The sequence below is a fragment of the Falco cherrug genome, chromosome 8 (genome assembly GCF_023634085.1).
Source record: "Falco cherrug isolate bFalChe1 chromosome 8, bFalChe1.pri, whole genome shotgun sequence".
NCBI classification, from domain to species: Eukaryota; Metazoa; Chordata; class Aves; order Falconiformes; family Falconidae; genus Falco; species Falco cherrug.
The window spans coordinates 4,566,409-4,591,917 of record NC_073704.1 but is presented as its reverse complement, the minus strand read 5'-3'; the positions used below and the strand labels follow the sequence as shown (position 1 = coordinate 4,591,917).

Genomic DNA, 25,509 nt, shown 5'->3' with positions numbered 1-25,509 from the left:
GACCCCAATACCCTTGACTTTGTAATTTGATTTCAGGAGGAAACATTAACTTTTAATCCTGGGGGAAAACAGGACATCTTGAGCATCGCAGAACAATTCCATTGAATGCCTTCTCCACGGGGGCACAGTGGGAAGGACAGAAAGTCTTGGCACTGTGCGAGCAGCGCTTGGCGACAGCCAGGATACTGGTGAGTCATCAGCACCATCCCAGCCCCAAATCCCAACCGCAGCACTCCACGGGCTGCCGTGGAGGAGTTAACTCCATCCCCACCCAACCCAGGGCAAATACAAAGCCTGTTACTCCTGTTTCATATTTTTTAGCCTTCTTCAGTTGTTGCTGGTAATGATGTTGATGTCGATGTGAAAACATGAAGGTACAGCTGTGGGTACAACATGCCCCTGGAACACGTTACCTCTCCACGTTCCATACATTAATGTCCCCAGACGTTGCAAGGCTGGGGAGAGGAAGGTCTCACCATGTCCCTGCTCTGCTGATCCCCAGCTTCATGTGCAGTGATGTGCATCTTCATCTCTGCTGCAAAGCAATTTCCTACTTAATGTTTTATTTTCGTACCTTTTTGGAATGGGAATCCTGAGAGGGATTTTTATTTTGGAGAAGGAAATGTTACAGGAAGATTAGGTCCTTAAATTCCCCTTATTTCTCTGCATTATTTCCCTTTGCGTGGTGATTTTTGTAAAGCTACTCCTTTGTTGCTGTCCTCAGGGTTCTTAGTTTTTGGTGTGCCAGTGACCATGTTCAAGGTGATTTTTGCTTTTTTGCAGATAATATTTGACTATTAGGAAGGTATAATTTTAATGTAGAAAGAAGATGGCATTGCTTGCAGCCTCGTGTCACAGGGAAGCCTGATGTGTCCTACTGCAGTGCACATCCCAAAGTTTGAGTTTATTCTAGGAGAGATCTAAATGTAAAGGATTTACCCACTTTCTGTCTGGCTGGCTTCTCAGCTGACTCTAATTCTAGTGGGTGGCTTTTCAGTTGAAAATCTCTTTTGATCCTCTTTGCAATATTCTAATGCCCCATGTTTGCTTAATCCCCTCGCTGTGCTGCTGCCTGGTGTTTTCAGGACTGCGCTTTGCATGTCCTCCCGCGCTTCATGTTTTAGTGCAGTCAGATATTGATTTAAAAAAAAAAAAAAGAAGAAAGAAAAGAAGACTTGCATATATATTAGGGATATTTATCTGGCTGGTGTACTGTCTTATTAGCAAAAATGTAAGTAATATTTAGTATCTTCTGTTTTCCCTGTTTATGTTTTCTAGTGCTGCACATGGAGTAAGGATGGTGTCCGCTCACAGGGAGGTGCCTGGCTGCACAGAGGCTGACAGCGTCTGTTCAGATTCACTGCTGACCCTCTGCCAAACACGGTCTCCGGTTCCATATACAGCCTGAAGCGAAAGGTCCAGCTGCCTCTTGCCCCAGAGCTCCTGGGAAGGATGTCTTGCTGCTTCTCCTTCGTGCTGAACGTGCAGTGCTGCTTTGGTGATTCGGCTCAGCTCCTGCAGGCGCCACGGAAGGAGCCACCTTTTAGAAAGGTTACTTTAAAAAAGCCCTTGTCATCGCCATGGCACCAAGATGAGCCGTAGGCTTGGCTGAGGGCAGTGCTCGGAACACAGCTTAGTCCTCTCCTAGCACAGAGCCTGGGTCAGGGCACGCCGCCAGTGAGCCCCCGCTAGCTGCAACGATCCACCTCTTCCCACTGGGAGAAATTCCACTGTTCTGGAAAACTGTCATCTCAAATGAGAATTCATACTCAGAACTGGGTTTAAAGATTTCTCGGCTGCTTCTGGATTCCTCAGGTGTCTTTGCTCACTGTTTACTCAAAGAGAGTGACTGCACAGCCCTTGGGGAGCGGGGGCAGCCCAGCGAGCCACAGCGAGCCTACTGCTCGCTGTTGTAGGGACACAACCTGAGAAGCCCCAACAGCATTAAGACAGCATTAGGGCTTTTGTAATAATCTTCAGGCTTTGGAGCAACCTGGGAGAATCTCGCACGGTGCAACTAATTCCTACCAGTCACCAGATGCTTACAAAAGTCTGGAATTTTTAGTATTTTGGGTTTTTAGCTTAAAAAACATTTTTCTCCAAGTTACACCTCTTGAGCTACTGGCACATATAAAATGAGGCTTTACGTTGCAAAAGCATCTCGGTTTTTTGAAGGAAGGAAGAATACCTTACATCTGGTGTGACTAATAATCCAAACATTGATTAATCCCATTCTTCCTCTTACAGCTATAACGTTCTGTATGGTGTCCTCCTCTGGTCCCAAAGTTTTTTCCCTCGATGTCCTTATGCCAGACCCTGATCCTGGTTTTACCTTGCTATATGTAGGCTATGGTGAAAGTGTCTTCTTGTATCGTAGCAGCGCTACAAAAGCTGTAACCTATGTTAGATAGCTATGTTTTTAAGTATTTAATATTCACCCTGTTTCATTAATGTTTCTTGATAAATCTGCTAAACAAATGTATAAGACGGGAGAGGTACAAAAATGATGAAGGATGGAATAAAGGTGCTTTATCACAAACAGGTGCCAGGTTTGTGCTAAAAAGCAGAAACAGGGAAAGCATTTCAGGCCTTTTCTTGCAGATGACAAAGGACAAAAGTTTCCATGGGCTTTCTCTGACCAAATGCTTCCTTGTAAACTTTGTTTTGTCTGTTCTACAAAATACCCAGCGTATTTTCTTAATGGGTCCTTTTTAACACTATTTCAATGAGATGCAGTATGAGGTAATTTCTCGAAAATATCACAGGTTTTATCAAACAACCAGGATCCACTTTGTGAATTAACTTTTGTTTCAAAGATTCCTAAAACTGCCCAAATAGACTCCTGCTATAAACTTGCTATTAATTTCTTGGTTAATGGCTAACACACATTGAAACAAAGGCATCCAACTATTGCATTCAGTTGGCTAAACATTTGTGCTGTATAGAAAGGTGTAATTTATTTTATAACCCCTCTTCTGGTTTCTTCTTTTTTATTACAGATAAGTAGAGTTGTTCTGTGGGAGAAAAGAATTCATACCCACACATTGCATCTCATTTTATCTGGGCAGTGTGTCTTTACAGCGTCATGTATTGTCGCAATTCTCTTTTTAGACATCACTTGTAAGCATCTAGACAAGTTCTAAGCAAATAATGTTATTTCTTCACAGAAAATTTTGCAAATGTGGTGGCTTAAGTAGTTCCAAATGTCTTTGTGCAGGTGTCGGTGACTGGGTGAAACAAACTACTGCAGCTCAGCCCCTACCCACCGAAATGCTGCAGCACGCACTGAAGGGTAAGTACAGGAGTAAAACTGAGCACGTGCTTCAAGTTCTACTGCTAAACAGGGCATTTCCCCCATTTTTTGGAAAAAACCAGGTCTTTCCCCAAATATCTCACTGTGATCGTGATCAAGACTGATGATAACCGTCAGCTATTCTCACCTAGTGCAGGGGGTTCATTGATGTGTACGAAATTCAGGGAATATACTGACAGTTCGTGTTGTTTTTCTCCTTTGAGCTATAGCAGTTTATGCACACTAAAAAAACAAAAAAAAGAAAAGAAAACCCATATCAATAACAACGGGTTAAACATTATATTTTAAAAGTTCAGAATACCTTCATGCAAGAAAGTGGAATTAGGATTTTATATTTCAAATTTTTATTCTTTTCTATTCTAAACTTAAAAAATATCAAACCCTCTTTTGAGAGCAGGAGGATCAAAAATAATCATGATCTGGAAATCGATGTTGTGCCCCAAGGTTCAGAGCAAACATGCAATCACCACTGTCATGTACTTTTGGTAGCAACGGAGCTGAAAACTAGGGCAGCACTGAGTGATTTCCGTGGCGTGTGCTTGGGCATACCCTAATTATACTTGCATTACTTTTAATCAACGTGGTTGCAAACATCGAGGAAACATTTTCAGAAAATATGAGCTCTGAGAAAAGGCTTTGGTAAATCTGAGCTGTGTGCAGAATGCAAGAGCAGTGTATAACGAAACAAGAGTTAGGTACAGAAGAATCTATAGCTGAGGAGAGGAACATCTTTCCCATCAACAAAACACTTTATTTACAAAGTGTTTACTTAGCCTATAGAGCTGTTTGTTGTAGTGAAGTAGACTTCCTTTGCATCATGGGTTTGATATTAAAATTCTACCAAAGTACCTTGTTGCAAGGCAGTCAGAGCACACCACGTAAAAATTTCAGGCGTTTGGATTATTAGGAGATTTTAGTCAATGAAAAAACTTTGGGGGTTTTTAGCTCTTCAGGCTGTATACTGATATCCTAATACAGGTACAACTGATGAGTAGGGACTGAGTTGGCGGCTGGGTTTGGACAGGTCCAGTACGCCTCCGTGGTGCTTGAGAGCCCTTTTGGAACGCCACATCCCATGTCAATGGGTTCTTAAATTAACTTCAGCCTTGCTTGCGAAAAATAATTCTTTTTTCTTGCTTTCTGAAAGAAAGTCAGGGAGAATCTGACCTGGCATTTGTCAGCGTGCAGGACCACCTGGGCAGCACCTAGTCCAAACCAGAGCTGCTCACTGCCCACCCAGCCAAGCACCCAGCACCGCTCAGAACGTGAGGAAGAAGCTCTGGGGTTATTGTACATTGGGCGCAGGTGAAAAGGGAGAGAGCTGAGGTATTGCCCAGCAGAAGGGGATGCAAGTAGTACAGAAATGAGCATAGGATAGCGCGGGTTTACGGGGCACAGAGGAGGAGCTGAAGACTTGGAGGGGGAGAGGTTTGTGGATGTGGAGGAGCCGTGGAGGGTGGCAGGTGGAAGGATGAGGACAGGAACTGTCCAATCGTATCAGAGGGAGGGAGAAACCAGATTTCATTTTTCCAGTTACCCCGGGACAAACTCATTAAAAGTTTGCCTTCTGGTACAGAGGCTGGTATGTGACAAATTTTACACCAAAAGTAGTAGCTGAGCAATTTCTTACTGAAATTCCTCTGAAACACCAGCACTGCTATCACCCAGCCCGGCAGCTGGGTACCGTTCCAGCAGTGCCAATACTGGCCTTATCCGGTAATTTCCATGGCTCAGTTTGCACCATTTTCCTCCTGTTGTAAATGTATTTATGCTGCATGCACCTTGTTATCGGGAAGTGCTTGTACCGCTCAGGGGACATCCCAGCAATTTTCCCCCACTGAGGTGAACACGTGCAACCCGAGCAGGGCATGCCAAGCGTTTACAGGGCTTGGACTTTATTATAAGAAGATCTAACAAACTCTAATAAGTAAATAACTAGTAAAAATAGCTAATGAAATACATACCAGATCTTTTGGAACAAAAACATCAAACGTGGTTCAAAACAATGTCTTCCATGTGGAGAGTTCCTTCCTTACCCGTACAGGAAAGTGTTTTCAGCTGCTCCAACTGGGGAGAGGGGTGAAAGAGGCAGCATGAGCTGGGAAACTGAGTCCCAGGAAAGGCTTTGGTGCCTGTGTCCTCCCAAAGCAGTCCACGCACGGCACGGGCTCCTGTGCCCTGGCAGGGCGTAGGGTACCCTGGGGACCCCGCAGCCCCTTCTCTAGGCAACTGCTGCACCTCGGAGGCCTCCGTGCTGGGGCTGGGCTACCTCAGATTTGGGCACCATGGTTTTCAGCAGCACAGCACCTGTGTCTGGCCCCAGCCTTTTACCCTGAAACGCTTTATGAGCTAAATATTTCATCGACTGCCTGGTCTGTGCCTGGTGGTAATCATTTCAAATGGATGTTCCGCATTTAAAAAGACTGACTGCTCTGCTTCAGCCAAACAGCATAAGCTGTCTTGCATACTCCACAGCTAATAAAATATTAAATACATTTTGGCACCCAGAAATAAATACCAGCTCGAAATTCTCATCACATGTATCTCCTTCTTCTTAACTCCCCGTCATCCCCCCTTGCTTTACATTGAAGTGCTGCTGCTCAGACTAAACGGTTTGTTGTCGGATGTGAGACGGGGAAGCGAGTGCTGCACACGTGCCCTGCGGTTATTATCCGCTGGGACATAACAGAGCGATCAAATCGGGTGCTGGTGATGTGCCGTGCAGAGGAGGGCAGCCTGTGAAATGTCTGCCCCGCGTCTCAAAGCTGCTTGGTGGGAACTACACTCGCTTCAAAGCTGAAGTTGGAAGTGGAGCCTTGTGTTAGAAACCAGGTTAGACTAAAAAAGAGCATGGTAGCCATAAACCGCTATAAAGATATTAATAACTTAGGAAGTTCATATTAAAAACTGTTTCAATACAGTTTAAAAATCACAGTTGTAATAATACCACTGTGTTAATGCAAGGTAATGGTGCCTTTCCAGTACGCCGTCTTGTTTTCACTCTCAGGGCTATGATTTCATTTGATTTGCTCCCCCAGCCACCCAGAGGCAGACTAAAGCAATAAGAAAAACATCTGATCAAAATCTACCCAGGTCAGCGGGCCCTCGGTCAAAGCTTCTTGAAATCAAAGGGTAATAGTGCCGCTGGCCTGAAACAGGCTTTGGGTCAGCTCCGAAAGCAGGCTCCTGGGAACACTTGCATGCACATGCTCAGCTCCCGAGGGGTTTACTCCTGGCTGGGGCACACACCCCTGAAAAATAGCCCGTGTGAGGACCCAGAGCTGATGCTGGTACCTGAGGTTGCCCTGGGAACTGCAGCTGGCAGGAGGCCGGCGGTGAGGGTCGAGCTTTGCACCCTCCTTGCACCCCAGCCCCAGAAACTCTCCCTTCAGTCCCTAAGGGCAGCGCGGTTCCCGTCAGAGCTGGATGAAGCGACACAGCAAAGGCAAACTCCATGCACAGCATTTGTCAGCTGAATGCTTTCTCCGGGCCCCAAAGGAAATAATTAGTAAAATAAGTTGGGGGTTTTTTTTATTTATTCACGGATGGACTGTTTGCAGGTGATGAGTGTCATATTGCACGGTGCTGTCAAGCGGTCGCGATAGCCGTAAGCAGCGAGCCTTCCCTGTAACTCCCGCTGGTGGCATGTGAGGGTGTAGGGCGCCTGCCCTCCCTGCCCTGGGCTGGTGGGCTAGGGAGGGGGGCTGGGGGTGCCGGTCATGGGGCCGGCAGCAGGGACCGGGGGGCTGTGGGGTGCTTTCCCATGCCTCTGCTCTCCCAGTCCCCCACGGCCCCGCCTGGGCTTGGTCACAGCCATGCAACGGGCTAAATGTGACCCAGCAGCTACATTTATAATAACGTTTTTCTTGACTTATATTACCAACGTAGTGTTTTCTTTGGCTTTGATAACACAATAAATTCCTTGGCTGGCAGATGCCTAGCTGGAAATAGGTTAGAAACCTACTCAACGATAGAACCGTTGCCTCAGCGCGTAGGAAGGTTTGTCCATGGGCCAGCACAGGTGTCTGAAGAGCGTGCTGCCGCCGCCGAAGGGCAGGGTTTTGAAATCACAGACCCACAGCCTGGCTGGGTCAGAAGGGACCTTACAGACCAGCCAGTCCCAACCCCCTGCCCTGGGCAGGGCCACCAAAACTAGGCAAATGGCTTATCTCAATTCTAAGTAATTCTAATTTAAGTAAGAACATGTCTGGATGATCATGGGCAAGAGCTAAATTTCCTGTTCCAGGTTAAACCCGCTCAAGCCCCACCGAGGGGGCTGGCACGGGCAGAGCTCACGGACCCCTGGCTGCAGGCGGCGCCGGCTCCTTCCCGAGCCGCACATGGAGCTACAGCTGGTGTCAAACAGCGCATCGAACCACAGGCTGGCTGCTGGGAAGGGACCTCCCAGACCATCCAGTCCCAACCCCTGCCCTGGGCAGGGCCACCTGCCACCAGAGCAGGCTGCTCCCAGCCCACCTTGAACACCTTGACCCCCTGGGCACGTGCTGTGCTACCTGTGGTGGCCGTGGGCCAGCGCTCCCCCAGAGCAAGGACACTTCACCCAGCATGGGATGTCTGCTCACGGCCTCGCTGGGGAAGTATTTTTCATTTTGTAGCATCGCCTTTTTTTAAAAAAAATTAAGAGTATAATTTTCATTTGCTCAGCTCCTTCATTCAGGAAGCTTTCTGTTCGGGTGGGAGTGTATGTTAAAAAGCTTTGGTGTAATTAGTATTTTTCTGTTACTGCACAGCTCATTCAGGCCTCGCCCCAGCTGTCCTGTACTTTAATATTCACCAGTAATTAACATTAATATTCACTGGTAATTAACACCCGCTGGCTGACGGGTGGCTCCGTGTCTCGGCGTGGGCTGGGCCCAACGCACCATCCCCACCCCCGGAGCTTTTGACAGGCTAATTCCCCCCCCCCCCCCCGCGAGACCCCAAGGGGATGCGTTAATCCCTCCCGTTTTTTCCCGTTTCTGTTTGCATTTTAAAGCGCTGCGGTCCGGCGGGGGCGGGGCGCTGCACGGGGGGGCGGGGCCAGGTGGGGGCGGGGCCAGGGCGCTGTCGGGGGCGGGGTCAGAGCCGCGCCCCGCCCCGCAGCCCCAGCGCTGCCGCCCCGGCGGTGCCGCGGGGAGCGCCCGGCGGAGCGGTGTGAGTGGGGGAGGAGATGATGGTGCTGATGTGGCTGGTGATGATGATGATGATGATGATGATGATGATGATGATGATGATGATGATGATGATGATGATGATGATGGGTGGGGGCCCCTCCCCGACCGCTACCTGTGCGAGCGCGGCGGGGCCGGTGCTGCCCGCTCCCCAGCGGGGCGGGGCGGGGTGGGGCGGGGGTGCCGGCGGGGGGGGCGCTCGGTGGCGGAGCCGCGGGGGCGGGGGGTGCCGGTGCCGGTGCCGCGGGCGGAGGCTGGGCGTTGGCCGGCGGGAGCGGCCGGCCCTGCCCGCGGGGGGGCGCGGGGGCCGCTGGCGGGCCGGTGTCCCGGTGTCCCGGCGTCCCGGTGTCCCCGTGTCCCGGGGCGCTGGCTCGTCGCGCCTCGCCACCCTTCTGGTTTACTGACAGGACTCTGGAGGACCGCCCGGCCCGGTCTCGGCGCCGGTGGGACGAGGGCCCGATCCTGGAGGCACCTCTGGAGGAAGGGGCAGCCCTCCGCGCCCTGCCCGCCGGCGGAAGCCGCTGCTCGGTGGCCGGGGGCGCGCCGGTGGCGCCGCATCTGCAACATGCGCTTCCCGCTTCAGCCTCCCCCGCCGCGCCGGTAAGGTCCCTGCCGGCATCCCACCTTCCGTAGGGCCTCCGGGGGGCGGGCAGCCTGGTGCTGGTGTCGTGGGAGGGGTGGGCCGTGTCCCACGGGTGAGCCGTGGGGCCAGCGGCGGCCGCGGGCGGGACCGACCCCCAGCACGGCAGGAGGGGTGGGCTGTCGGGCCGGCTGTCGGGCCGGCTGTCGGGCGGGCTGTCGGGCGGGCTGTCGGGCGGGCTGTCGGGCCGGCTGTCGGGCCGGCTGTCGGGCGGGCTGTCGGGCGGGCTGTCGGGCGGGCTGTCGGGCGGGCTGTCGGGCCGGCTGTCGGGCCGGCTGTCGGGCGGGCTGTCGGGCGGGCTGCTTGGCCTTCGGGTGGGGTCCTCCAGCACCCGCGGTGGTGCCTCGCGCCTTCCGCCAGCTCGCAGCGGTGTTGCTGGGACCCAAGTCCTCCAAACTGGGCACAAGGGAGGTGCCGCTCCAGCTGGGCATTGCCCGGGAATTGGCGGTACCGTGCCAAGCCAGGCGAGTGATGCAGGGCACAAAGGGAAGCGGCGCGGGGGCTTCTGTCGGCTGCCATCCCACTGCGGGGAGGCCGTGGCACAGCTGGGTTCGCTGGCCGAGGTGGGCTGGGGGGTCTCGGCTGCCCCGCTGTGCCCCGATGCCTCTTGCAAGCCTCAGCACCAGCCCAAATGGGGCAGGGTACCTTGACCTGGCACACCATTAAGTGCAGGTTCAGTAGGGCAAGATCAGCCACGGCAAAAATCATGAAACATTTAGAAACGTGCTTTCTCATAGGTCAAGAAGTAGGAGTCCGAATTAGGTTTCTAAATATAGCAATTTTTTACAAAAGAAGGAAGAATACAGGGATTTATACAAGTCTTAACAAAGTGGCCTTTTTAACCTTCAGGTACACATAAATTAGTTTTCTTCTGAACATTACGTTCTACCGAGAAAATTATTTCTTTAACATCCCTTTGGTGCATACAAGTTGCAGGAGGGGTTGTGTGGAGCCTGGCACTGCTGGTGGCTCCAGGGGTGAGGTGGCTTCATGGCAGGGCGCTGGGGCAGAGCGGGCAGTGCCACCAGGCTGCGCAGGGCTCTACAGCCCAGCCTGCCTGCTGGCCACCACGCTTCGCGCGCATGAGGGCGGCAGCTCCCGTACAAGTCGAAGCTGGCATGTTGGGAGTGATCGGATTCAGGAAAACAAATACTGGGGGAGAGCTGTGAGACAGAACGGTGCTTAAAGCTGACGTAGTGCTTCGCTGCAGCTCTGGGCGGCTTCTGTACCACTGGAGCATCTGCTCGTTAACTCCTCACATCATTCCCTTACTCCTTGGCTGATTTCTGCCAATAGTTAGTAATGTAGTTGTGATTTTAAAATGTGGGGCCGTGTTTTCCTGCATGTCCCTGTGTGAGGCGTGGAAAAAATAGGTCTTCTGTTGCATTTCTAATTCTGCTTCCCAGTTTTACAATCAGCTTCTGGATAGGGAGATTAAAAAATAAAATGAGTTTGTGTGATGCTTTTCTTGTACCCTCCTCTGGTTGATCTTGGGCAGGTCCTGGCCATCTCCTTCCCGCTGACTTTCATGTGCGTTAATCCAGTGGGGGCCTTTGCCTTCATAAGGGCATCAGAGAGCGAACCAGCGTACCTCATTCATGCCGTATGATCTGTGGCTCCATGTGCTCGTAGCTCAATCTTGTGACAGATACTACAATAAAACACGACCCTGACAGACAGAGATATTGATCCGCTGTTTTACCTGCTGCTGCTCATCAGTTCTTGCTGGCAGCATCCCCAGGCTGAGCAGCAGCTGGGGATAACGGCAGGAGGGGCTTTCTCGCTTGCACAGATTTGTGCATCCCTGCTCGCTGTCTGCAGCGGTCTGTCTGTGGCTGGCGCTTGTAGAAGACGGGAATGTACCTTTGTAAACAAGGCTAGGTCCTAAGCTTTAGCATAGTATAAGTAGCTTGATGTTTTGAAGTGCTCCTGAAGGTGGGCTGTTAATAGCTGGGCTGTGACTCCACAGCTGACTTGCTGGGGTGGAAGCTTTGTGGTGTATGTGGGGAAAGAGCAGTTTCCGCTCTCGTTCGTTCAACACTGTCACAGCATTGTAATAAACCAGCAGGCTGCTTCCCCTGGTCCCAGTGCCCTGCCTTACAGCAGCCCGGCCTCAGGGTGGGACCTGGCAGTGTCTCTGACACCCTTTGGTGGTCTGCCTTGCGTTGTCCTCTGCTGTGGGGAAAATATTTGTGCGGATCATCAGGCTACAGATCTGCAGCTAATACACATGGAGGGCTGGGCTGATGATTGCTGGAACTGTGGGCTTTGCTGCAAGATGTGTTGAACCCCTGTCTTTCCATCTTACACAAGGCAAGGAAACAGCTGTGCATGTACTAAAAGCTTTGTATCTGTTTCTTAACATTTTGTTTCTGTTCACTCACCAATTTTGAGCATTATTTTGTATTTGGGTTCTTAGAGAGTTTCAGATCACCTCTATGACCGTTAGCTTTTCCTTCCGCTCAGCCAAGGCATTCCTCTGCGATTTCTGTAGTTGGGTTCCTTAAATCCCGGCTAAACCTCTTGCAGATGGAGTTTCTGAGAGGCTGGGTATCTTCTTCATGCCCTTTCTTCTACAGCCTTGCTTTAAGGCCTCGCTTGCTAAGGCAATCCATTGGCCCACTCTTACTTATCTAGAAAACAGGCTTTCATCGACAGTAGACATCCCACTCTCGTCTGTGTGAGGGTACGTTAACATTCTCCCTTGTCCCCGGTGTGGCAAAACGTCTGTACTGATAAATGCCTGCTTACTTGTACTCCGAGGCATCGGGGGAAAAAACCACCAGGCATTGAAAATTCAAGCAGAATTAACATATTGTACGTATTTCTGTCCAAATTTGGAGAAAATAGAAGGATGTACAGTTGCTTAGACAAGCAGCAAAGTTAAAACAAGAGCAGAACCTGTAAGAAGGGTTCAGCATCCTCTTGCCTTCAGGCTGCCCTCCAAGCTGCGTGCAGCTCTGCTCAGCAAACCGCCGTACTGGGAGGAGGAGGGAGGGTTTCGGGACAGGCTGACTGGGTGCAGTTTTGCTTTCATGAAATTAGACAGCTACCAAGCACACCGTGTTCTTTACTTTTAACCAGACTTTTTTTCCTGAATGAAAACTAAGCTTAGAGCTGCTGAGGGCTGTGCCTGTGGGCACAGCTGTTTTCTGAACCATTGGTATTTTTACCTTGCTGTGCTTCACCTTTGCTTGCTACATCAACTGTCCTCGTACTTTTGAAAAGCCTTTCACAGTAAACTAGAGGTCATGCTCCATTCCGGGAAGTGTGTGGTTTTCCCATTCAGTTACAAACTGGGTTGGAAGCCTGCAAAAGTTTTATCCGTTCTGGCCATTGGGAGGGAGGGGGGAACACAAACCTTTGAAATTCCAGCTGTAGCCTGAAGGAGAGAACCGGGAGACTTTCACTCCCGTGCTAATCCTGCACGGCAGTGGTTTGCGGTTCCTGCATCCAGCCTTTTCCAATCTGCAGCTCTGATCTCTCCTTGGCAGTAAGCAACAGGAGAGGGAGAGGACGGCCCTGAGAGGAACAACAAGGGCTCCAGCTCTGCTCTTCGTGGCCCAAGTTGTTTTGGGGTGCTGAGGTGTTGCAGTGATTGCCTGAGGTAGCTGAGATCTTGGGAATCATGCTTGTCTTAAATAACTCTAGCTTTCTAAAACTTCCATTTCCTATGATTAGAAGTAGTCTTTTATTATCAGCGTTGCTACAGTTGGTCTACTCTGTAGGATTTGCAGAAAGACATGTTTAGGGAGAGGCAGAAATGAAAACTGGTGGCAGAAATGAAAACCGTGAGTGCCCCTGCCTGGGGCTGCTCTGCACAGGGAGCCTCGAGCCCGGCAGCGATGAGGTGCTGCGTGCTGAGCGAGCCGTTCATCCCCCCAGCATTCCTGTGCTGCTGCTCCATTCAGAAATGCAGGATATCCCAAGGCGCACTGTCTTGTAGCCTCCTGGATAACATCCCACCTTGTCAGGGGGAGAAACGGCGGACATAGGGTGTTCCGACTTTCTGTTTCTCTCCGTTAGTACATGGAGGATGTAAATATCTAATGCAGTGAGGTGCAGTTCAGAGGTCTGGATGCCTGAGCGCTGGTTGGTTTACATCTGCTGGTATGCCAGCTGCGTTACCTGCCTGCAGTTTGAGTATTTTTGTTACAAAGAGTAACGTTTATTGTCTCTGTGATAACAGCGCTGTGATTATCTGACTGTTCTCCCTGTGCGCTGGGATGAGAAAGGTCCGGGTGGTGGCAGGAGCTCTGAGAGGGAGAAGGGAAAGCGGGAGAGACCTTTTTAGCTGAGGCAAAGGCTGGGGCGCTCCAGATGCCGGCCTATCACCCCTCCTACAGCCTTGCTGAAATCGTCCGTAGCTGGACTTGCTGTGGAAGGAGGTCGGCATCCTGCATATAGTCCCGGAGCCACTTGCCCAAGCAGTGGCCCTGCTGCACGCCCGGGATAAGGTGCTGTGTATCAATTGCTGCAGCCTGCCCTTCAGTCTCGCTCCTTAAGTGCTGTATCATCCTTTTACCTTTGTCAAAGTCAAATACTGTGGGTGACCAGGCAAACAGACTGCTGTGAGGCCAGCGCTACAGATTCATCTAACTTTGTGACAATACGGGACTCTGATGTCTTCGCAAGTGCCAAGTCGTATTTCTTGGTTCCCTTTGCAGAGTCCCAGTGGTGACGCTGTCTGTGCTGTACTGGGGACACGTGGGACAACTTGATAAAAGCAGGTGTGGTTTTGGTAAGCAGCATACTGAGCTTCTCTTGTGGATGCTGAGGGGAAAACTAAAAGCTTCCCTGGCCAGAGAAGGGTTACAAGGAGTCCTAGTTGAACCCAGAAGTTTGGATAGTGAGGAGCCTGGTGCTGCCACGGCAGAAATTACCCACTGTGTTCCTCTGGGCAAAGCTGCACCGAGCTGTTTTGAAAAGCATGACTTATTTTTAATCTGGTGGCTGCTATAAAAGAAAGTGTTATAGAAAGTGATTCCTTGCGGTATAGCATTGAACTTCAGGGAGGTTTTTTCCAAAGGTCTTATGGATGGCAGCCATTTAAACAGCAGCAGGAATTTATTCGCCTGTGATAGCTAGAGATGTTGTATAACAGTAGCGCTCTTGCTGTTACACCTGTCTCCGTTATATGAAAATGTATTCCAGAGAGGCAGGTGAAACTCTTATTTTTGGGTAGCTTGCATTTATCCCTTTGTAATTATTTCCTATTGATTATTTTAATACCTTAAAAAGTCTTACTTATCTAAATAAAACTGCAGTTATGCTATTAACGCATTTCTCCTGTATTTTCTATTGTACAATAGTGAATTGCAGGCATCCTTTTACCATTGTTGTTTCCTGCAGTAGTTAGGAATGAACTTACCTCGGCGGGAAACACGTAGCCAGGCTGGCAAAGGGGCTGCTTAGCCCTCTCACACAGGGGGTCACCTATGCGGTACGACTCCCTCAGTATTTTCTCTCTCCTTGTAGTACTGCAGGGCACCCGTGTAGTAAATGACCTAACAGGTGACACAACACCTGAACTTGTCCTCGGGAACTTCCAATTCCAGGGATATGGAAGGGAATCGATTGTTTTCAGGACTCTTCTTCAATACGATAAACACTGTGTATTATTTTAAGTGAAATGAGGTATTGAAAAGCATACTGACTGTATGTCCACTCAAACCGAGCACAACTAGGACCTGTAAAATCAGTCTTTGAAAGAGAAGTCGTGTTAAGGTTTGTGGTGGTGCTGCTGTAGCTCCTGGTGACAGAGCAGATGGCAGTGCCCTCGCCTCTGCTCCAGCTCGGCGCAGCAGCGTGTCACCTGGGGCTGCCTCTGCGGAGCCTTGAGCCATCCGTGCGGTGGTGTCCGAGACACCGCTGGCAGCACAGCACAGCTGGGACACGGAAAGAAACAGGCTCCTATCAGACACCTTTGCCTTGTGCAGCTACTGAATGAAACATCATGCTGGGAGTAAAATGAGCTTTTTTTTTTTTTGCTTTTTTTTTAAAATTATTATTTTTACTCCCCTCCCTCCTTCCCCGAGAGTGTGAGCATTGTGAGGAAGGCTAGAGATGTTAAAACCCCTGTCAGAACTTAACACTCCGACAGTGAGTTAGGTGGAGAGGATTTAAAGAGTGTTCGCCATGTATGTGCAAGCAATGGTTGTCAGAAAAACAAGAAAGCAGCTGGAAGAGTGAGGGTGGCTTTGTTTGCCATCATTTGTGTGCCAACAATTATTAACTCGAGTAGAGCGGGCAAACGATAAAACTTACTGCAGTGACTTGGAAAGTAGTGTGCTCTATAAACAATGAAATGAGCAACAGTCAAGGAATTTAAACCAGGGTCAATAATTTTGCTTTTAAGCTCAACTAGCAATCAATTTGGAACAATTTAGTCGTCGTGCATGCCTTGCTATCCTAGAAGTTTTCTAGCCCGCCCCTTGCTCTGTGCAGGACAGTCACACACACAGTTGGTTTAGCCCAAATGAAAAGGCAGAGGTAGGAAGGTTGGGAACAGATGTGAATTCTACAGAGGAAGATGCTGACCTCGGGAATTTCTCCCTACTTGCTGTAGGAGATGCTTGTCTTCCCTCTGCTCACATTCCCTCCTTCTGTCTGCTAGACCCTAACTCATCTGCTGGTGTCCCTCACAGAAGGGGAAATGAAATCTGCAGTTGTAGGATGGAAACATCTCAAAATGATGATAAAATACTAACTAAATCTGGCTACCATTTAACAGACTTTAAAAAGCGCAAGAAAAGGGTAACATATAAAAGAATATGGCTCCAAACTTAGATTAAAAAAAAATCCAGATCTGAACAGTTATTAAACAAAGGGTCAGGGATGAAGCTCTGATAAAATAAATTGACTGGCATAGGGCATTTGTATGGTTGGGGTATCTGAGGTTTAAATCTACGATATTTACAGTTCTGGCTAAGCCTAAGGAGGACACAATATCTAGTTCTAGTTGGTACCAGTGCTGCCGTGAGAAGGATTGGACAGCGGACCTGTGTGCCTCCCGCAGGAGCTTGTCAAGTACCTTGGCTGGGTGCAGGCTGCAGCTTTCGGGTATCAGCAATCCTGGGTTATAGATGCTATTAGTGATTTTTTGCATATTAGATACTTCAAGCTACGTGTTTGTCCAGAAGAGCAAGTGGAAATTAGTCTTATTAATGTTTTATTAACGGTAAATATTGAAATTAGACATGCACAAGAGATTACCATTAGAAAGCTTTGAATTATTCAGGTTTCTGAATTGCTTTCAGACATCTCCTTGGCCTCTGGCCTGTACGCACGTCCTGTGAGCGTTTTAGGTTTCTTCAATGTGTGCAGTTGATGGACACAGGTATAAAGCTCATGGGGGGAGTTTTAATAAACCTCCATAGGGATAAATGTGGCTTCTTGTGCAGTGAAGAGAATCCTGCCTTTTACTCATTTAATAACAAGTTATTACAATAAAAATATCACTGAGAGCTTAGCTGTCCTCCGTGCTGGGTAAAGCTGCAAGTGCTAGCGGCAGGGTTTGTGTTACAGGCTTGTCAGCTGTGCCGCCCGCTCTGAAACACGCTGGCATGCGCTGAGCGTGGCGTCACACACAGAAGAAGCTCGCTGAATTGTACTGACATGATTTACAAGCCTTTCTCTGAAACGCTGAAATGTTCTGATACAAAGCTATAGGTATGAAAACATCGGTAGGTACTTCGCGGTTTCAGAAGCCCTTTAGGTCTGATTTTCTGCCAGGAACACCAGCCACTGCTGCCGAGCACGGCCACTTCAGCCCTACAAACTTTGCTGAACAGGAGTGATGCTGTGATCAGTGGCAGGAGGAGGAGAGAGGCTGCTCACCGCCAGCCTGGTCCTGGACCGGGCAGCACGACCTGTGAAGCCTCGGTCGCCTGCACACGGGATCCATTTCCTCTGCAAATATTTGCCTGCGATTAGGTTCCTGGATTGGAGCCCCTGTTTCCCCCGGTATATAAAGCAAATAAATAAAGCTTAACATCTTTGCCACGATTATGTTTTCGAAGGCTATTTATGAAAAAATCTTTAACTTTGGCTGACCTTAGCACAACGTCATCGGGCGAAGCTGTAGGGAACAGTTGGTTTCTGTGCAGCGCAGTCTTTATTTTGGCTGGCAGGCTGTTAGCTCTGATAAGCGGGTAAGCTCATGCCAAGCGAAGTCAGGCATATCATGAGACTCTGCTTTGCCTGCGCAGAGAAAGTAGCTTGAGGAACAGCTTTGTAGGATAATAACAACAACAACAATAACCCATATATAGAATTTGGGGCTGAGCATTTCTGATTCCTGAGGAGGTTGCCAAAAGGACCTGTCAGGTGTTCCGTTTGTCACTGTCCCTCCTGGAGATGTAGAATTGATCTGCTTTAGCAGAGTGGTGCCTTCGCTCTGTCAGAACTACCCTGGCCATAGCGGTCCGCTGCTGCTTTCCCTAACCTCTCAAGGGGAAAATCCGAAAAGCAGCTCTTGTTTCTCATGAATACCTTCTCGTGATGGCATGCCCAAGCCTCCCTGAGCACCAGCAGAATGATTCTGAGAATTGATCTCACCCCTGGCCAAAGGGTGTGCAACAGCCCTGACACAAGGCTTTTGTTAGCTGGCGCTTGTGCGGTGCTTCTGTGGGGTGGTTTGGGGTTTTATTTTCATTTTCTTTAGCAGCAGCAGTCACTGGAGTTAAACAGTATTTGTTTACAGATTCAGGAAAAGAGCACTGCATTGTCCGTTTGGAAGAAACAGATTATTTTATATTTTATCTCCAACCCCGCCAAGACCTTTGTGCTCCTAGATGGCTTCCATCACGTACTGGGAATGGCATTCAAAGGCAGCTTGAATTGGGGTCAAGCTTTGCCTACTTGTACTAGATGGATGTTATTGATAAAAACATTTTACGCATACCACACAGATTTATTAGAGTTGCTTCAACAAGCGCCTGTAGTGAATTTAGCTTTCCTTTGAGCTCACTGAAAATGGTAGACTTTTATTGCATTTATATGAAACTCTATTTTGACAGATTTCTTCAGAAGTAAAGAAGCACAAAAAGAGACGTTCTGTTCTTTGAAAATAACCGGAGCCACGGGCAAGAAGCAGCAACACCGTGCATCCAACACAGAAACCATTTCCAGGTTATCAAAACATGCTGTTGAACTGAATTTTGCAGCTGCATTTTCAAATGTACCATGGGATGCATCAAATCCAAGGATGCCTTTCAAGGTTCAAATGCTGTCCAGGATGAAAGGATCAGGGAAGGTCACGAAGGATGCACTGGGGAGAAATCATCACTGATAGCAGCGAAGGCAGATGAGAAGAGTCCATCAAGCACTATAGTGCTAGACTATGCGCACCGTCTCTCCCACGAGATTCTTGATCAGGCGGTGAAGCAGTGGGCAGTGACTGAAAGCAAATATAGCGACATCCCTTTTATTGAAAGCGATGTGCCCTGAGCCCCGGCTGGCAAGGACTGCCTGCGCAGTGAGTGTCCTCTCTGTTAAGCAGTTTGTATTTGGTACTAGTGCAAATAAAGTCAAATCAGCTGTGAATGGGAGCATAATGCCACTGTATGAATGTGTTTGCGAGGAGAGGTTGGAAAAAAATTGCCTTTTAACCTATATTGCTAAGAAACTAATTGGATTATGGTAGAATCTATTAATCAAGTGTCATTTGTTATCAGCCGTCTGTTCTGTCTTTGTACGTGTTGAATGTGATCAGAAATCAGTGTTAAAAAAAGATGGGAAGAGTGTGGCTGCCCTGCAACTGTACACAGAGTGTACACAGAGGCCCCAGAGATGCTTAACGACAAAGCGTGGATTATTCTTATGTACTGCACAAAAAATTAGTGGCCTGTTTGTAGGTGAGAAGAGAAGAACTCTCTATGCTTGGTAAATTTGTCTGCATTTTGCTGAAGTGAAATCAAGGTCTGCATGTAGCAAAGATAACCGCTGTCATAAATTTTACTTTGATCCTTTGACCCGACTGTAAACCACAAAATAATGAAGGTGATGAGAAGCATCTCATAAAACCAAGACGTATTCAGGGAACCATATGGATTATGATACTGTTCAACTTCCATTCTTGAGCGAACCAGTGAGAAACACTACAATATTGATCAACAGCACACTAATTAACAGATGCGCTGGCTCCCGTAAATGCACGGAGGCTGTTCTCTAAAATTCTGCAGTAAGACAATTTAATGACATCTGATCACTGTGTTCAGACCAAAGCTGTTTGGGGTTTTTGCCTGGGGTTTTGTTGGGGTTTTTTGTTGGTTTTTTGTTCGGGTTTGTTTGTTTTTTTTTTTTTTTGTTTTGGGTTTTTTTTTTAAGCTAGGGTGCCAGTTTGGGGGTGTGTGGTGGTTTGGTTTTTTTACTGTAACCCACATAGGTGTGCAAAAACTACTGATGCTAACTAGTGAAATGAACCTTCAAAGGTGTATAATTTTAGGACTGGTTTTTTCATGGGAACTATGGCTGCATTACACCAGAATGTCACTCTTAGCACCCTTGGGGCAGTACGCTTTCCTTCAGCTTCTGTAGGCTCTTCGCCTGCTCGTTGGTGAGACTGTGTACGGCCACGCAAATATGAGCTCCGGAACCCTAAAGCCTGAGCAGCGCACCGAATTGCTGAATAAGCCTTAGGCCCAAAGCTAAAGGGCTGCGTTCTTTACCAGTTTTTATCTGGCTTGCATCCACACATGGCACCCTGCTTCTCCAGGACCTGCAGCCCGACCTACTGTACTCATAACTAGCACTTCAGACGTCAAGAAAGGGATGAATTAACCAGAGCCGTCTTAGAGCTACAACTTTGCTGATGTTTTATACACAGTGAATGCCTTGTAAAAGCTTGGGGGTTTAGCACCTGCTTTGTTCCTTTTTCTGTTATGGCCAGTTTAAAAGGTGTAGGGTTTTTTCCTCAATCAAAGTGCTTTCCATTTTATGTTTTCATTTTATAGAAAAATGTTTTCCATACTGGCAAAAACTGTTACTATTTTTAAAAGGTAGTAAACGATACTTGTAGTAAATGATACAAAGCATGATTTTTCAAGCAAGGGGAAGCAAGCAGAAGCAGAACTATGTAAATCATTACTTTTAGCTTATTCTCAGATATAAGACAGTCTGTGAATTGAGCTGTTTCGTAAACTTTGTGATGCAAACTTAGTTATTTGAAATTCACCTATATGGGGAAGTAGTTTTACCAAGAGTAAACTGTGAAAAATGCTTCTTTGTAACATAGCGCCAGACTGCTGTTAATTCACAGTGACCAGACTATGGTCTGGTAGACCTGCTATTAAGACTGTTCTCAGGCTTCTGCTGAAAAAGGGAACAAAATCTGCTCATGTTGTAATGTTTTCTTCTTTGAAATAACATAGTCTTCTTTGAAGCCATACGTAACCTGAGGTATTATGGCCCACTTAAATTCTACTGCTAATAGGGATGTTCCCTGAAGCTCTAAAGCATGTAAAACATCAGATCATACCCTACATTTGCTCTACCTAAAAAAACTCCACACCATATACTAAGGTGAATTTAAAACCAATATCAAAGCACTGATCAGATCAGTACATATTAATTGAATATTGTTTACCCCCAGTATTTTAAAAGATTCCTATTCTTACTACAGCTAAAATAAAGCTTTAGTATAAAAAAGGACAACCTTTCTAAGATTAGCCTCGACTCAAGAATGTTAACACTGCCAAAAATAGTAATTAAGGCAAAAAAAAAAAAAAAAAAAAGCCTCAACTCCACAGACATTACTTGCCAGACAGGTGAATAGCAGACAGAAAACTGCACTCGCTTGAAGAGTGCATTTGGGTATACCTGACCCTTGTACAAATACCCTGGTGGCTGCCGTGGGGAGATAGGTGTTGCAATGTCTCAAATCCTTCCTTTGGATGTAGCCTTAGCATCTGTGTCACCCTCCTGGAGTCAGAACCTAAATGCACTTTTGATAGCGGCTTCTCCATTGGCAGGCTGCCACTGCATGGTCCGACAGCAGGCAGAATTATAAAATAATATAAAATAGCCTCAAGTTACATCCGAGCATCCGTGTTGATAAATACTCAAGATTTCCCCAAAGCAAGCTAACAGCTAAACAAAGCAGCTAAATTTTAACAATTGAACGATTATACCTAGGTATAATTAAACACACATGCCGGTGAGCTTCCTTTTGGGGTACTCGCTGTGTGGGGCGGCTGCACCGTTTGCCCAGAGAGCCGCCCGTAACAGCATAGCGACAGCATCACCTGCTGCTTGCCATGTCCAACCAGTCACTCACCTGCGGCCACAAGGCTTGTCCTCCCTCATTAACGCTTGAAGACTACAGCAGCTTCAATATGCCTTGAAGTGCAGCTCCCGCTGGTTGACGATGCTTTCTGTGGCACTGGCACTTCAGGGAAGGCACGCAGCAAATGGAAAGCAAACAAGCTTACAGACAACAGGGAGACAGCTTCTCGCCAGGAAAATAATCTCTTCTACAAAACACTGTCCTTAATAAATAATGCACTGACCCTTCATAAAAGAAAAGAAATTACAGTATGTTCAATGCTACATTCTGGTGAGAGATCGAAGGAGCTCCTCGTTCCAGAGGTCTGCTGCGTTTTTAATAGGCACAATACTAATATGTAACAATAATAAAAATAAAGACTCCTTCACCTAAATAAAATTACATCTGTTTACTTATCATTAGATTACTCCAAGCAGCGCTATAGTCTTACAAAGCCACTTGTAGTGGCTTTCCAGCTAAGTTGCCACTGATTCTTTGACTTGGTTTTGTGTAATAAAGGCACTCCAGTATGGGATGGGCATACTCTGCAGACACCATTTACTTCTATTCAGGAGTTAAAAAGAAATTTGCTTTATATTTTCTCCAGGAAACAATTATTGTCTGAACGGGTACAATGTGACCGACTTGATATTCTAATAACGGTTCAAAACACATTAACTACAGCGCAACTTTGTAAAATTGATATTTCTGGAGTAAGACACATCATTCCCAAATAAAACACACTACGATATATTTTTACAATATTTTTTGTGGAAAATATTTTCTTGTGGATCAAATAAAATTAAACTTACCATCTGCTTGTATGACTTTGATTTGCTAAAAATGCACAGATTGGACAGGATCTTGTCACCGTGAGTTTGGGATAATTCCTGTTCACAGAAATGTTGAAAGCAACTGAATGTGCAAGGCAAAGTTTATTGTTTCAGGAGTATACTGTTGCTAACATGTTGTAAGTCCTTTGCAGTCAGAGAAGGCGTGAGCCCTGCTCCTTGGGGATTACTGTTTCTCATTAAATACAGTTGCTGAAGATTGCTCCTTTTGTACAAAACGATAGAATGAACCCATTTTTAAAAAATAAAATAAAAATAGCCATTGTTTAAGATTATCTAAAATATACAAAAATTTTAAAAAATAAGAAGGGAGGTTTACATTTCTGAGAGAACTAGCATGAGGTAGAAATTCAAGTCATGTTTTCAGAACTAAATCTCTCAACTACTTTTGAAAAGAAGCTCATGGACTGTCTCATGACAAATATGAACACAGTAACGTCAACTCACAGCAGAAATTTTAACAATTTTGTCAGACAAATTCTAGTGACAAAGCAAGGTGCCATTTTTTCTTGATTTTGCTCTCCCTTTTGCTCGCCTCTAATTCTCTGAGAGGCACCTTGGTAGTTCACCTCAATGCCTGACTTTCCGGGACTTAGTTTCCAGGCAACAGCTTCCAGGAAGGAAGGAAGGAGCTTTAAGCCAGCAGAGACTGCTGCTGTCCTAATGAAAACTGCCCAGCGTAGAAAACCCCGTAAAGGTTCTGCTGTAGCTCTGACTGTGATTCCCCAGTGCTGACTACTGACTGTTATTTGACCAAAAGTCGTCTTCTTTTAGTCTCAGTGGATCATCTTCAGCGAAGCCAAAATTTGTATTTGTGACCTGCCTATAACTGCAGAAACAAACAGGAAGAGATACTGATACATGATTTCATTAAGCATAAAGAAGCACGCAGCCTTAATGTCGAAGAAAGCTTAGTACCTCTGTGTTGCACACACAATAGAAAAATTGATTTCACCCCCTCTAAAAATTATACTTTTATCAAGGGGTTCTGGTTATGCCATATAACTTCAAGTATTATTAGTATCAGAACCCAGCAAGCTTTAATGCACATACAAGGGGGTTTTGATGTATATTTAAATTTTGATCCCAACAAATACATTTGTTAGGACATGCTGGGTTAAAAATCTGTACGATCTACGTCGCAGCAGATATTTCGTGTTTTCCCTTATTCATTATCTTCAGTACATATTGGTGTTTTCAGAATCTTTTTCTCAGCCCCTGCTTTTGACAGATTTTCCACCCAGCAGACGGGATGTTCATGGGCACAAGCAAATGGGATCCCAGACTAGTTGGTACAGATAAACTCCAGCCATGCGCAGCATTAGTGCCAGGCTGACCTCTACCACTAAAATCATCAGTCAGTCACCATCATCAACGGGAAACATCCCTGCTTAGGGTTCAGAGGAAGGTCTGAGACAGTTTAAGACCAGGAAAAACTAGCAATGTTTGAAATCATGAAAAACTAGTTACGCAGGTCAATCAAACTTAATGGCATTTTTTTAAAAAATGGTTTTACAAGGAAACAGAAGTCTGCTCGAGGCTCTGGCAGTATTATGACATTTGAAACAATGTGTACATCGCACAGCAAATCTGAATACCGACCAAATGTTAAATCAATAGAACAATTTCTTGCTATCAGACTAATAATGTGTCAGTCTGACCTTTTATTTAAAAGACTACTTAACACCATGCATTTAGCATGTCTTGTATTTTCCTTTGTTGCTCTGACTACTTTGAAGCTTGAAGTATACTTTATTTTTATTGTAAAGAGAAGAATCTGAGGCACAATCCCAATTTAACAGACCAGTGACAGAGCCAAGAATACAAAGGTCTCCTGACTTCTTGCTTACTAGGTCATCCCCCAAAGGCTCCTCCTAAATGAAGAGCTGATGCAACAAATTAAATGTTAATCATTGTGTAAAGCAGTAAAAATAACAATTTGCCTTAAAGTGATTTTCCCCCTTATTAACCAGAGATATAATTATTTTGCTATGATGGCAGCAACACAAAAGAGAATGTTCCTGAATGCAAAAAAAAAAAAAAAAAAAAAAAAATAGACTTACAAATCTCAGGCTAGCTAAAAAAGTCTTGTCAAACTTTATCACACTATATTAATTTTTATAATCATAGAATTAAGCAGGCGAATACGATGTCAATAGACTCGATCTTTACAACTTGAGATCATTGTTTCCCAATGGCTTAAAGCAATCGTCCACAAATTCATCACTGACTTCTTCTAGAGCAGCTGGCTTCCATCTGGGGGATTGGTCTTTGTCAATCAGCACTGTCAGGTGGAGTATAAAAACACAAAAGTTTCTTGTAAGCTTCCTCTAATTAGGATGACTTCAGATTGCATCAAGACAGACAACTACAGTGAGTACATGGTGGGGGGTGGGGAATCAATGTGCTCTGAAGGTGACAAGAGGTTTTGTAACACATATATTTCTACTCTCATAAAAATTCTTGAGTTTTGACCTGTCTAGAGACATATCTGGGACTTGCCTGATGACACAAGGAACAGTAGATCACTTCAGAAGTAGCCCAAGCCTTGAAGGAAAAGACCTGAAATTAGTGTTTTCTGTTTGACCTACTACTCTTGCCTGACTTCTGGTTTTCAGTGTGAAACTGGGAACAGTATGCACGATGCTCCTTGTGGACAAGGGCTTTCACATCTCTGTGCAAAATCTGGCTTTTTGTAGCATATAGGACAGGGGTCCTCAAACTTTTTAACCAGGGGGCCGGCATGTGGATGCAGTGGCAGGCAGTCATCTGCGGCTGCTTGGTTTCCCCCCCAACCCCCAGTGGGGGAGGGGGACGGGGGAGGTCTGTAAATAGCGGGGGCCAGATTAAGGACCCTGGGGGGGGCTGTATCTGGCCCGTGGGCCATAGTTTGAGGACCCCTGATATAGGAGATGATTCAAAGTAGGTGTTAAATGCCTAAAGCTAATTGAAACACATCATATAAACTGATAATGAAATAACTAATGTGACAGATACTGTAGACCTATGTAGATTTAACTGTGAGGATTTGTATAATCTTAGTATGTATACTTTACACTGTATCCTGGGAAATATATCACTGAAGATAAAATCATCAGTGAGTGAATCACATGTAAGAGTATAACAAAAAAAAATACCAATTCTCAAAAAGCATTCCTTATCTCACAGGAATGGTGAAGGCATGTCAGCAAGAACAGCCACACTAGCAAACAATAGGAAGACAAGAGAGAGTTTATTTGTGTGTAAAAACAACCAATATGAATGGAATT

General features: G+C 46.6%; 2 protein-coding genes across 11 annotated transcripts in view; one reads left to right on the top strand and one right to left on the bottom strand.

Moving 5' to 3' along the window:
* Positions 1 to 1,110: 1,110 nt before the first annotated feature.
* C8H2orf88 (chromosome 8 C2orf88 homolog) lies at positions 1,111 to 19,098 on the top strand. Of its 9 annotated transcripts, none has more exons than XM_027807127.2 (3): positions 1,111 to 1,231; positions 3,218 to 3,292; positions 18,145 to 19,098. In XM_027807127.2, the coding sequence occupies exon 3, from the start codon at positions 18,311 to 18,313 to the stop codon at positions 18,572 to 18,574; it is 264 nt and encodes an 87-aa protein (XP_027662928.1). In that variant the 5' UTR covers positions 1,111 to 1,231; positions 3,218 to 3,292; positions 18,145 to 18,310; the 3' UTR covers positions 18,575 to 19,098. The 9 variants fall into 9 exon arrangements, 6 of the variants coding, with proteins under 6 accessions (XP_027662928.1, XP_055574632.1, XP_055574633.1 ...); XM_055718657.1 differs by lacking the exon at positions 1,111 to 1,231 and adding an exon at positions 1,290 to 1,551; XR_008733566.1 differs by lacking the exons at positions 1,111 to 1,231; positions 3,218 to 3,292 and adding exons at positions 8,373 to 8,467; positions 8,892 to 9,084 and having other exon boundaries at positions 18,145 to 18,312.
* Positions 19,099 to 22,305: 3,207 nt separating this feature from the next.
* HIBCH (3-hydroxyisobutyryl-CoA hydrolase) overlaps positions 22,306 to 25,509 on the bottom strand; it is a 45,015-nt gene continuing 41,811 nt past the window's right edge. Inside the window, exons 14-15 of one of the 2 annotated variants that reach the window (XM_055718655.1) lie at positions 24,743 to 24,787; positions 22,306 to 24,524 (exon numbers count right to left, since the gene is read on the bottom strand). In XM_055718655.1, coding sequence (XP_055574630.1) covers positions 24,771 to 24,787 — 17 coding nt within the window. In that variant the 3' untranslated portion in view covers positions 22,306 to 24,524; positions 24,743 to 24,770. The remainder of the gene's footprint in view (positions 24,525 to 24,742; positions 24,788 to 25,509) is intronic. The other variant, XM_055718654.1, reaches the window with a different exon arrangement.

What these genes read in the sequence shown, in the direction of transcription:
- C8H2orf88 (XM_027807127.2), top strand. Translation starts at nt 18,311, where the DNA reads ATGGGATGCATCAAATCCAAGGATGCCTTTCAAGGTTCAAATGCTGTC.